Here is a 12,461-nt window from a genome sequence, read left to right as displayed (position 1 = left end):
TAGGACGGGACACACCTTTTTGAGTCATAGCGGACATGTTTAAATTAGTGAGTACAAAGTTTGCTTGGTTCCTTTATGATTTCCAATGGTTCACATTCAAACTCTGGATATTTCCTGCTTCAGATATAGCCTGAAATCTACATGGGTGCTTGCTGTGGATTTGCATAACAATAGGGGAAATGTGAAGCAACTACAGAAAAAAAAATCAATGACAGGACTTAAAAGTTGTCCATATATATTAATAAGAGGTACACTGTGCACCGCAGAGCGGCAGGCCGTCAGCCTGTGTATTTCTGTATACTAGCTGCTGGTTCTTCTGCTTTCCTTGCTATCCAGTAGAGAGCACTTTTAAATGGTGTCGTCTTTTTCAGTGAAGTAATGAGGGACGAGTATAATGAGACTGTTCACAAGAATACAGAAGTCACTCTGAAATTTAACTTCTGCAACAGAACTATTGAAAAAGACCTCAAGACGTAAGTTCTGAAACTCTAATTCTGAAGTGCAGTTCAAAGTCAGTCGTCTGTGTTCTGTAGATTAAATAGGCACTGCAACTGAAAGATTTCCACCGGATCTCATTAGTACCATTTTATTTCCAGACATTTATGCCAAAGATTTAATCTGGTTTCCAGCTGAAAGGTTTGTCATTTGTAATTTCAGATATGAACACGTGATGCAGATGAGCGTAGAGTCAGAAATATATGAAATACATTCCAAACTGCTACGGGTGAGTCTTTCCCATCACACGATAAAAGGCACATACATTGATCCTTATTTTACAGCATGCATCCAGGTAACCACTTACAGATCTCTCAGGATCTGCACCTTGGTGTCTACACATTTGTAATAAAGAATTAAAATGTAAGTTCTCTGCTGTTTTTTAGCTACATTTACTTGCAGGCTATATGCGTAAGGCCAATTGTCCATGGGCGGTTTTGAATTGCGGAATCCGCAGTTCAAGCTGCCCATTGGGAGTCATGGGCGTCCGCACTTGAATTTTGACATGCGGATTTGTTTTTCGGATTCCGCATGCAGAAAACAAATTGCAGCATGCTCCATTTTAGTGTGGTTCCCACACAGATGACTTCCATTGAAGTCAATGGAAGCTGTCTGATCCGCGGCCCAGCTGCATTTGACATTGTGGATGGGTCATTTGACATTGTGGATGGGTCGCAGATTCTGCGGGAAAGCAGGTGTTTAAAAGAAAAAAAGGTACTGCACATGTGCGCCAGCCACATCCACAGTACAGACCCGGACAGGTACCCAGGGTGGCCAGTTGCGGGCAAGGGCGGATTCCATTGCGGGCTCCCGCATGTGGAGTCCAACCCACCCGTGAACATGAGTTTTAATGTGTATAAATATATAAGACAGAATAGGAGATTTGTATGACTGTGGCCCTTTAAATCCTCCCTAATGAGAGCGTGATAGAACACTTGATAAATAAAACCGCTAACGTGAGCTTTAGTGTGTTGCACTAACAGTGAATTACAAGCTACCTTTGGTGGAAAAGTGCTAGATAACAAACTCCTAGTATGAAGCAAGTAGCGTGAGGGCGAGTGGGGACTGTAGTATGAGCTGGTAGACGGTGTGACCAGAACTGGAGTTCAGCAGAAAATAGTAAGACTGTTCAGATGTACTTTGAAAGGAAAAACCCCTCCACAGGGCTACTGTACATGAGGATCTAAGAGCACCGTGAAGTTCATATTTTCTTGTGAAGGTACGCATTAAGGTACTTACAGAGGATGATTTAGGGGATTATTAGAAGTGTGTTATCGGGACCATCTGTCTTTTGAATCACATGACTGATGCTTGAACCATCACTCTCCTCTTTGAAACATGAAAAAAAGAAGTGTTTTTTTTTTTTCCTTTGTCCCCCAAGGGGGACTTGGAGATGTGATTGGAGAGGCCAACCAAACAGAGTACTGTAAAGAAAAAAAAAATCTGGTGATAAAGTAGGAGTCGGACCCCGTGCTCAATCGCTGAGTAGTGTCACTGTTTACTGGGCCAGCGATCTAACATACCGTATCAGTGATGAGTAAATATGCAGGTGGCTGTTGCATCAGTTGATTTCTTACAAGAAAACATGTACGGGCGCGCTGCACATTTACCAGTCATAGATAAACCTTTCACAGCCTGTAAATGTAACAGATGGCAGGTAAGCATTGGTGCAATACAGAATTAGTGGAAGGTTCATTACGAGTTCTCTATTGCACAATGTATACTTAACCTAAGGGCTCCTTCCCACGGACGGATTTCCGACGCGAAATACCGCTGCATTGCCCGCAGCTATTAGTTTCTATTGAACCTAATAGCACAATGCTTACGGTGCGGAATCCCACATGCTCTATTTGCCGCGGATGTACGCGCGGACGGCTTCCATTGCAGTCAATGGAAGCCATCCGTCACGCTATCTTCCACTGTAGCACAGCCGAAGATAGCGTGAAACCGCTTCTCCGCTTACCGCCAGCCGCGTCATATGACGCGGCCAGCGCGTCATGTGACACTGTGGGCGTGTCATACGACGCGGCACGCGCTCTATTGCGCATGCGCGCCGAAGCGTCATGCGGGACGTAGGACGCCAAATCCAGAGGTAAGTATTGGGGTCTAGGGGGCGCCGTGACGGAGCCCGTCACGGCCGTGTGAAGCCGGCCTAAAGCTGGGTAAATATGCAGGGCATCTGTCGCATTAGTTGATTTCACACTTACAAATGTGCTCAGAAATCAACTAACGCGACCTTCCTCGCGCATTTACTGATCCCGCTGATTACTAAAGTGTTGCCCAGCTGTCAGGGACACTGACGGAATGAAGGGCCAAATGGCTGCGGTATTCGTACCAATCTTGCAGTATGCTGCTGAGCCGGTGCCCCGTTCCTCTCTCCTCCAGTCCCCTCTGCATACACTGGCCATACCTTCACAGCTGCCTGGAGGTGGTGACAGAGCCACGGCAGTGGAGTAGGGGGAGCTTCCTTGCAGAAGGGGTGGGCAGAATGCACATCCTCTATCCTATGAAAATTGTGCAGATGCAGCGTCCTAATGCTGCTGGGGCTGAGCTGAAAGATCTATGGGGAAACTATTTATTTATATATGGGCTCTCTCCAAAAATATAAAAAGAATTTTGTGATTCTGACTAAAAATAGAATCGCAGGGCTTCCAAGGGGCGAAATAATCAATTTCGATTAATTCTATTTTTCAGCTTTCGAGTTCTCAGCAAAATCTGGAAACATCACTGCGTGAAATTAAAAATGAACTGTCTCCTGGGGGTGGTCTTACTGACTCCTGGATCAATGTTGAAGGCACACGCCCCAATGACAGAAAGTAAGTCTATCAGCAGCACATTGTGTTATGTTTAAGGGTATGTTCACAAGTGGAATCTGCCAAGATTTTTCAGCCCGGATTCCCTCTTTAAAACCCTGACAAAATGTGTGGTTAAGAATTTTTGCTGCGGCTCCGCGTGCAGACTTAGCCCTGTGAACTGGTAAAATCAATGTTTAGAATTTCTGCTGCGGTTTCGCGCAGATCCACATAAAGTGACGTGACACTTTTTAACGTTGATCCGGACTTGGACTTTGCCCACTCAGGGCAAAAAATTGGTCAGAGATTTTTGGCTTGGACACAGATTTCTGCTACGGTTTTAGAAACGGAAAGATCTGTACTGGATGCTGTTATGTGATCATACCGTAGCATCCTGCTTTTCTTTATATATCTGTTATTGCCTACAAACTGGAAAGAACTGAGCCACTAATGAGTTAAGTTTTGTCCTTTGTAGTGTGGAAAAGATGCAGGTTTTGCTCAGCTTGATAACTGAAATCAGCTGTCAGTTCAAGAAGGATAAGGCGCAACGCAGTGAGTCTGCTTTTCTGAATTTTAAATTGCCTTTTCTCTGAAAATCTTGTCTATTTTTATGCTTTCCATTCTCTTCACATTAAAATATATATGTAATATGCTTGGGCTCAGATAAAAGGAGAGTTGAGCCCAAACACAGGTCGGGCAATGTGACTACGGAGGAAGCTGCTACTCTAAAGGCCACTCCATCTAGAGCCAAAAATCTTGGCTTAATAAAAAAAAAAGACTAGGATCACTTCTCTACTTAAAGCTAGAGCAGGTTGAAGTGTATGTACTTTATTAGTTTCCAGCTAAAACACGCCACAGGGCGTATTTAAAATGATAGGGCCTCTACTCATCCATACAAACACCTATTGATCCTTGGTGTGCAGTATCCATAGATCTTTAGGTTTAAAGCTCTATTATATTCAGGGGTTATTCAAACCCTCATATCTATTAAGCAAGATGCCAATAAATGAACCCCAAACTGCAGACAAGCGATTCTTGGTACATTTAAGTTATGCTCCAACTATATTTACTTGCAACATCAATTAAAAATCTACAAATTTTAAAGATGGTTCAGGGGTTAAGTAACGGAGTATTCTCATTCCAGTTTCTTCAAATGTCTCTCTGATTATTTGCAGGGCTATCCTACAATGAAGAACAAATACACAAGTTTGACAAGTAAGTCTTAAAACCTTGGACTGTCATGACTTTTGAACAGTCTTTCAGTTTTTCCTATCACAGCAAACCAATATCTGCATGACTAGTAATTAGTTAAAAGGTCACTAACTTTTCAAACCATTTGTGTTTATTTGCTAGTCAGTCTGATAACTACCGGTTTCCCCCGAAAATAAGACAGGGTCTTATATTAATTTTTGCTTCTAAATATTTCTTTACATGTATAGCTGCCTGGACACTATTTAAACATCATGCTAGGTCTTATTTTCAGGGGAAACATGGTAGCAAAATTGCTATTTATTTATATAAAACAATGTTTTATGCAGAAAGTCCTTCTAAAGTGCTGGCGACGACCGCCTAACTTGCTGCCAAGTGACGTTCTCTCTGTTAGGGTACTTTCACACCTGCATTCGGTCTCTGTTGTGTTTTTAGAATAGAGAAGTAGAATTAAATGCTTCCTTTTTATCCCATTCATTTCATTGGGTTTTTAATAAGAAAACAGAAAGCTTTCAGTTTGCTTCCATTAGGTTTGCCACTTTTGTGTCCAGGCTCATAGTATTAAGTCTGCCCTTAGCACATCCATTATTGTGATCTAGATGACAGTGAAGGTTCTACCTACAGTAGTTTCTCATAGCTCCAGGTAAGTATCTGTGTGTAGTGTTTACACAGTTGGATAGTTTGGCAAACTATTTGTCTAAGTTCCCAGATATAATTTTTTTGAAAAGTCTACTGCTATGGGAAATTAGTCTATCACGCAGGACGCTTTAAGAGCCTCCCATTATTTGAGAGGACGAGTAGAGTCTGTGTCATAGGAGGTTAGGAAGTCATTGGTTTGAGGAGCGGATATCTGCCTGGCAAATCAGGTTTGACAAAATGTCACCAATTCATGGAGGTCCATACCATTGCATGATCTGAGAAGAGAATGGGTTCAATGCTTGCCTCGGGGAACCTGTCCAGGAGGGGGGGTGAGAGAATAAAATATAGTCCAAGCAGTTAAGAGGGCAGCTAATTAAAATTCCTATCCCTGAAATAGAGAGTGCGCCAGAAGTCTAGCAGGTGTCTCTAAACTCGGTGGACCGCCCCAAAAGACAAGGATGTATGATGTCATCATCCTGTTAGTGCCTTTTATCCAAAAATGAAAGGTTCTGGGAGACACCTGGAGCCCGGGAACCAGTGGATCATGTATGTGAAAAGACTTGCGCACAAAGTTATACTAACTTAGGGTGGATTCAGACGACCGTATATCGGCTCGGTTTTCACGCCAAGCCGATATACGGTGTCATTGTCTGCAGGGGGGGAGGATGGAAGAGCCATGATCCACTGGTTTTGAACATCCCAACGACTGGTGTATAAATAAGTATCTGAGTACGTCCGGAGTACATTTCTATGTCACCGGCATTGCTGGGCGGTCGACTCTCTCAATTGTCCATTTTGTATTAGATATGTTTTATTTATATAATATATGTGTACTATGGTAGTAATGGCAATGCCAGACTATTCCTATCAATCTCGTTATTGTGCAGGCAGAAACTGTGCATTCATGCAACAAAGGCCCACACGTTGTTCAAGGATGAATGCGTTAGCAAGTATGAAGGACTCCGCAGCAAAGCCCAGGAGTGGATGAGGTAGGTGTAACTCACCGCCTTGCTGTTTACTTACTAGAGCTTGTTTTATTATATTTTTTAATCTTCTTGAACGTTTTTCCTCCCAGGAAGATGATGCTCTTAAGGAAACAGCTGTTTACACTCAAAAGTCAGTGTTTTGACATTGCGGAAGAAGTTTCAAAGTGTCAGCATTATATTAATGAGGTGTGTATGCACTATGGTGACTTCACCTTTAAACACTTAGTTTAGTATAACGCATTCTTTATCATTGTACACTCTTGAATTGATGATCTCTTTTTATATAGCGCCAACATATTTTGCAGCAATCTATAAATTGGAGATTACATGAACACACAATTTGATTATTATAGTGTAACTGATTGCAAGAGCTCACTCTTGATGAGGAAATAGGATTGACACAAAGTAAAAGTGCTGAGTCTGCACAATGGTCTAGGCATCTTTTATACTAAATGGAATAGTACGCATAAAGCTGCATTAGCCGGTCACCAACTGGTGTCTATGTATACTGATAAAGTACATTTGAAAGGGATAGCATGGCATGTGGGGCTTAATGTTGGATGAAAGGGGCAGGTTGCAAATAAGAATGTAGAAGAGGCGTAAAGAGGGAAGATTTAGATCAAGGAATGCAACTGGCCTGCTTAAAATGATGGCATTTTAGGGCACCCTCAAAGTTGAGGATCCGATGTAGTGTATTCCAAAGAACTGGTGCAGCTGAAGAGAAAACTTGGAGATGGGAGTGGAAGGTTCTGGTTAAGCAGGAACGTAGTGGAAGGTCATTTAGCAGAATGCAGAGGGGGGTAGACAAAAGTGAGGAAGAGATATAGGACGGTGCTGCACTGTGGAGAGCTTTAAGAAAGAATAGTGAGTTTAAAGTGTATTGTAAAGTGGTTGGGTAACCCGTGCAATGGTTGGCACAGCGTGGAGGCATTGGTGTAGCCGTTGGACAGAAAGATGAGGGTGGCTGCCGCATTCATGATAGATTGGACAGGGGAAAGTTTAGTAGGGATCGCACAGTTTGTATTGAGTTCTAGTAGTCAAGGTGACAATGAATCAGAGCAGCAATAAGAATTTTAGCTGTTTTCATAGTGAGCAAGGGGCAGGTTCTGGAGGTGACATGAGTGGGAGTGAAGGAAATACCAGTGTCAGATATGACCCTAAGACAGTGGGTGTGCTGCCTAGCAGTTACTGTAGTATCACACACCGCAATGGAAATATCTCTTTTAGTCAGGTTAGTAGATGGATGAAATACGAGAAATTTAAGTTTATTATCATTGTTGTCGTTTGTTTTTTGTTTTTTTATTTTCTTGTGCTATCTTACTCATCTGCAGTATCAAGAAAGCATGCCTCCCAAAATGTTTGCTAATCCTGGGGGAATAAAGGCAACAGTAAATCCAATCTACACAAGCCCTAACACCTTAGTGGAGATGACGCTGGGGTGAGTGTTCTCTGCTGTGTAACTGAATTACATTATGATTAGAGATGAGCGAGCATACTCGTCCGAGCTTGATGCTTGTTCGAGTATTAGGGTGCTCGAGATGCTCGTTACTCGAGACGAGCACCACGCGGTACTCGTCTTGATTAAACGAGCACTGACCATTGAATTCAATGGAGCCGGCAATACAGCCGGCTCTATTGAAAGCAATGGGCTGCCGGCGTACGCGGGATGAATTGTCGGGAAGAGCTTAAATATATAAGCCCTTCCCTGCAATTCATCTAGAAATGTGTAAAAATAAAAAATATATATATATACTTACCTGGTCCCGGCAGAACGATGTTAGCCCATTGAATTCAATGGAGTCGGCAATACAGCCGACTCCATTGAAAGCAATGGGCTGCCGGCGATCGCGGGATGAATTGTCGGGAAGGGGTTAAATATATAAGCCCTTCCCTGCAATTCATCCAGAAATGTGTAAAAATAAAAAATATATATACTTACCTGGTCCTGGCAGACGGAGTTCAGCGCGGCAGGCTGCAGTTCTCCTGAACTGCTCTGAACAGCTGTGAGTAGTAGTCAGCAGCCGGGGATTTAAAATCCCCGCCTGCTGAATGAGAGGCCTCTGATTGGTCACAGCCTGACCAATCAGAGGCATCCCTCACTCACACCCATTCATGAATTCATGAATGGGTGAGTGAGGGCTGCCTCTGATTGGCTCAGCGCAGGGACAGCTGAGAGCTGCCAATCAGAGGCTGCTGAATACTACTCACAGCTGTTCAGAGCAGTTCAGGAGAACTGCAGCCTGCCGCGCTGAACTCCGTCTGCCGGCACCAGGTAAGTATATATATATTTTTTTAGTTTTACACATTTCTGGATGAATTGCAGGGAAGGGCTTATATATTTAACCCCTTCCCGACAATTCATCCCGCGATCGCCGGCAGCCCATTGCTTTCAATGGAGTCGGCTGTATTGCCGGCTCCATTGAATTCAATGGGCTAACATCGTTCTGCCGTGATCAGGTAAGTGTGTGTGTGTGTGTGTATGTGTATTTTATGTTTACACATTTCTGGATGAATTGTAGGGAAGGGCTTATATATTTAAGCCCTTCCCGACAATTCATCCCGCGTACGGGGTCTCACTCTTGCCGCTATTGTGGCTTAATAGTGGGACCTGGGAACTTGAGATACAGCCCAAAATGTAGCTCCTCGCCTGCCCTATCCGTTGCTGTGTCGTTTCCATCACTTTCTTGTGTTTTGCAGATTTTCACAAATGAAAACCTTAGCGAGCATCGGCGATATACAAAAATGCTCGAGTCACCCATTGACTTCAATGGGGTTCGTTACTCGAAACGAACTCTCGAGCATCACTGAAAGTTCGACTCGAGTAACGAGCACCCGAGCATTTTGGTGCTCACTCATCTCTAATTATGATGTAAAAAATATTTCAAAGTTTCAAAGACTGGATTGGTTTGGCTATGTGAACATTTGGTTAAAAAGTCGTTTAAGGATACCTGGGACGACTATTGGCCGAATAATCACTTGAAAGAGCAAAATCAAACAATAGTCGTTCAATATAAACATGGCCACCGACAGGGTGATGAGTAATAAGTCACTGGACACTTCGTTTTAGCTTACTAAAAAAAAAGTCGCTGGTAGATCAAAAGTTGTTTGGTGTAAAGTCACAATTGTTTGTATTTGAATGAGTTGTGAACAAATTTGATATCTCAGCAAACTACTAATGAACAAGCTTTGCTCTGTGTAAAAGCAAACAAATGACTGTTGTTCAGATGCTTCATCACCTTTTCTAAACAATAGTTGCTCAGTGCAAAGGTACCCTTAAAGGGGCCTGTCCAGGACCTAAAGCCTCATGTCCAGGGGCTGATCGGATTCTGCATGCGGGAGCCCACAGCGGAATCCGACCATGCCCAGCAGCTGGAGGCACTACGGGTCTTCTACTTACCAGTCTGATTCTTTATTTTCTTCACTGGGATGTGTGCGGAAGCGCCGGCTGTCGCACATGCGCAGTGGAGTTTTTTTTTTTTTTTTTTTTTTTTTTTTTAACTCCTGCTTTCCTGCAGAATTGCAGACAGGTTGTGGATCGGATGGCTTCCATTGACTTCAATGGAAGCCACCAGTGCGGGATCCGCACTGAAGTGGAGCGCGCTGCATTTTTTTTTTTTTTTTTTTCCGGATCAAAAGGTCCGCAAATCAAATCCGCATGCTTTGTCGTTTGCGGACGCCCATGTTTCCTTAGGGGTAGCTTAATTTGTGGATCTTCCGCAAATCGAACCTGTCCTCGGACATTGGGCCTAAGTCTGCTGTTTTTCCAGGAGCTCATCTGTCATTTGGCTGTGTCTAGTATTGCAGCTCAACCCCATTTAGGTGGATAGCGTTGAACTGCAATACCAAATACAAGCTATGGATGTTCAGCTGTTTCTAGAGATACAGTGGACCCATTTTTTTCCCCCTAGTCCTTGACAAATCACCTCAGGATATTTTCTTGAGTTTTGTTGTATAATGCTATTTAAGATATTTCCACAGCAGCCTAAAATGGTCAATTTCCCATTTAGTATAGGAACTCCTTTGCCTTATGCAGCTATACTGTATATACCCTTGTTTACTACGCTCCCCTTTACTCCTTGAAGGGTGCTTGCTGCTCATGCACACATAGCATTATTTTAACAAGCATTTGCACAAACTCTTAGCTTCCTCTTACATGGCTAAGCTGTCAGTAAGGAGCACTGATCAACAGTGCAAATAGTTTAGACTTGTTACTTACATCTATGTATGACATTACTCGTGTATTTTCCGTGCAGGCGATCACTTGTCTTTCCTGCTCTGATGCCGTTTCATTGCAAATGGTAGTCAGCTGCCTCTTCAAACAGGTGGATGTGCTGCCAACAAGCCAACGTTTGTATGTCGGCATAGATGCACTCAACAGGCAAAGTGTCATTCAATCAGTGCACAATAATTGGGAACAGTTGCTGTATAATAGACCCCTTACCCTCAACCACTAAGATGGGTGAAGCTATCTGCTACTAAAGGGACATTTTTCTCTTTCCACTTAAAACTATATCCCTAACTCAAAGTAGGGAGCCCCATTAACCCTTCAGTGGCAGGTTTATGTAGTCTTCAGCACATTTCAGTGCGGCAAACCCCAGAGATTTTCCGGGCGTGCCAATAAAGGGGTTAATTGATACAGCACATTATGGGAATTGGGTTCCTTATTTGCAGCATATAGTTGTACATAATCTAACACTTCAAGGTGTGTTTCAGCTTTGCTGTTCAAACGTGTAGTCCACCTAACAAAAAATATATATATGTATCCATCAGAATGCGAAAGCTCAAAGAAGAGATGGAAGGAGTTGTTAAAGAGTTGGCTGAAAATAACCACATCTTGGAAAGGTAAATGGGCCACCTCTTTATTGTTGGAAAAAAAGCCTTTTTTTGTCCGTTCTATATAGTAGGTACAGAAGTGACGATTTCCCATCCCTCAGGCAAACTGACTATTGAATGCCAATCTGTAGACAAATTATTATTCTATGTCATGCTACGGCAATCTTTAGCTGTGCATCCTACGCTTTGATGTATGTCGCTTAGAAATGTGTGTCATTTGCTGTACAGCTTTGCAAATATTTCATTGCCAGCAGTCTGGACTTTACAGGGAGCCCTGCACATTCACATCACAATTCACTTAATGAGATCTCCATCCTCCAATTCTATGTTTGCACATATTAGAGCGGTTTATCCACAAAGGACGCTTATCACCTCCCGATATGCATAGTATAGGTGATAAATGTACGATTGCTTCAATCCGTAATGATCACTAGAAATGGGTTCCCTAGTCCTTGTTACTCCTCACCGAATGGCCACAGTGAGGGCAAGTGTGACTGGAGCATCATTCAAGTGTACAGTATGTGTGTTGTCTGCAGAGCTGACATCAGCTGAGTGTACACTCGTCACTGTGCTGTAGATGATCAATATAATGGACAGTATGTGTGTTGTCTGCAGAGCTGACATCGGTGGAGTGTACACCCGTCACTGTGCTGTAGATGATAAATATAATGGACATATTAAACAATCCTTTTTATGTTTTACATCATATATAATACATTGCCGTTCCTTTACGTGGCTAGAAATACCGTTTTGTATTTCCTCGATCACAGTCCTGTATTTCTAGTTTGCTGATGTCGTCTTTGCTTTATCCTCTCTCACAGATTTGGGGCTCTGACCATGGATGGTGGATTTCGGAATGTGGATTGCATTTAGTTTGCAGCTCCGCACCTTCCAAATAAGAACTTGCCTCGTGGCATTTCATTGGACCTTAACCCTTGCCTGCTTCCTTATCTGTAATTTCAGTGCCAGAGATGTATGTATATATGTACTATAATGTGAATATATGGCAATGTTTGGGTTTATTTTGATTATAATACAGTTGCTGTTGTCCAGTTTCCTGAACTCCAAGTACTGTAACTCTCAGTGGAATAGTGTACAGAAAATCTATTAATAATGCATCTAAAGTTAATGACTGTTTTAATTAAAACATTTAGTATAATTATTTTACTTAAGTCTGCTTCATATTCATCTATTATGTTTTCTACGGTCCGGGTGGTGCCAATAGGATATGTCTGCTGGAAAACACCACTTACTTTCATTGGTTACACGAAAGACAACCTCTTAGCAAAACTGAGTAGTGGATGCCCACCTTGTTTCTCCTATAGCTTCTGGGTGCCCTTCATAAAAACTTTCAGCGGCCATAGGGAAGTGTCCCAGCTCCTCTTCTTCCTGCTTTTTGTTCTTTTTGTCCCTTTTACATGTCTCTAGCACTCATAAACTCTTATGTTATGTGACATGCCTGTGTCCCTGTGTGCAGGGAGTAGTAGTGACAGAGGATCTAGGCATA

General features: G+C 42.7%; 1 protein-coding gene across 1 annotated transcript in view; it reads left to right on the top strand.

Annotated features, from left to right (window-relative positions):
* TBK1 (TANK binding kinase 1) overlaps positions 1-12,126 on the top strand; it is a 29,559-nt gene extending 17,433 nt beyond the window's left edge. Inside the window, exons 12-21 of the mRNA XM_066591583.1 lie at positions 372-473; positions 658-724; positions 3,190-3,311; positions 3,763-3,839; positions 4,463-4,502; positions 6,023-6,124; positions 6,211-6,307; positions 7,453-7,559; positions 10,892-10,963; positions 11,776-12,126. Coding sequence (XP_066447680.1) covers positions 372-473; positions 658-724; positions 3,190-3,311; positions 3,763-3,839; positions 4,463-4,502; positions 6,023-6,124; positions 6,211-6,307; positions 7,453-7,559; positions 10,892-10,963; positions 11,776-11,827 — 838 coding nt within the window. The 3' untranslated portion in view covers positions 11,828-12,126. The remainder of the gene's footprint in view (positions 1-371; positions 474-657; positions 725-3,189; positions 3,312-3,762; positions 3,840-4,462; positions 4,503-6,022; positions 6,125-6,210; positions 6,308-7,452; positions 7,560-10,891; positions 10,964-11,775) is intronic.
* Positions 12,127-12,461: the final 335 nt, after the last annotated feature.

This window comes from Eleutherodactylus coqui, chromosome 2 (genome assembly GCF_035609145.1).
Source record: "Eleutherodactylus coqui strain aEleCoq1 chromosome 2, aEleCoq1.hap1, whole genome shotgun sequence".
Classification (NCBI taxonomy): domain Eukaryota; kingdom Metazoa; phylum Chordata; class Amphibia; order Anura; family Eleutherodactylidae; genus Eleutherodactylus; species Eleutherodactylus coqui.
Note: the sequence above shows the minus strand (reverse complement) of the source record. Positions and strands in the feature narration are given on the sequence as shown.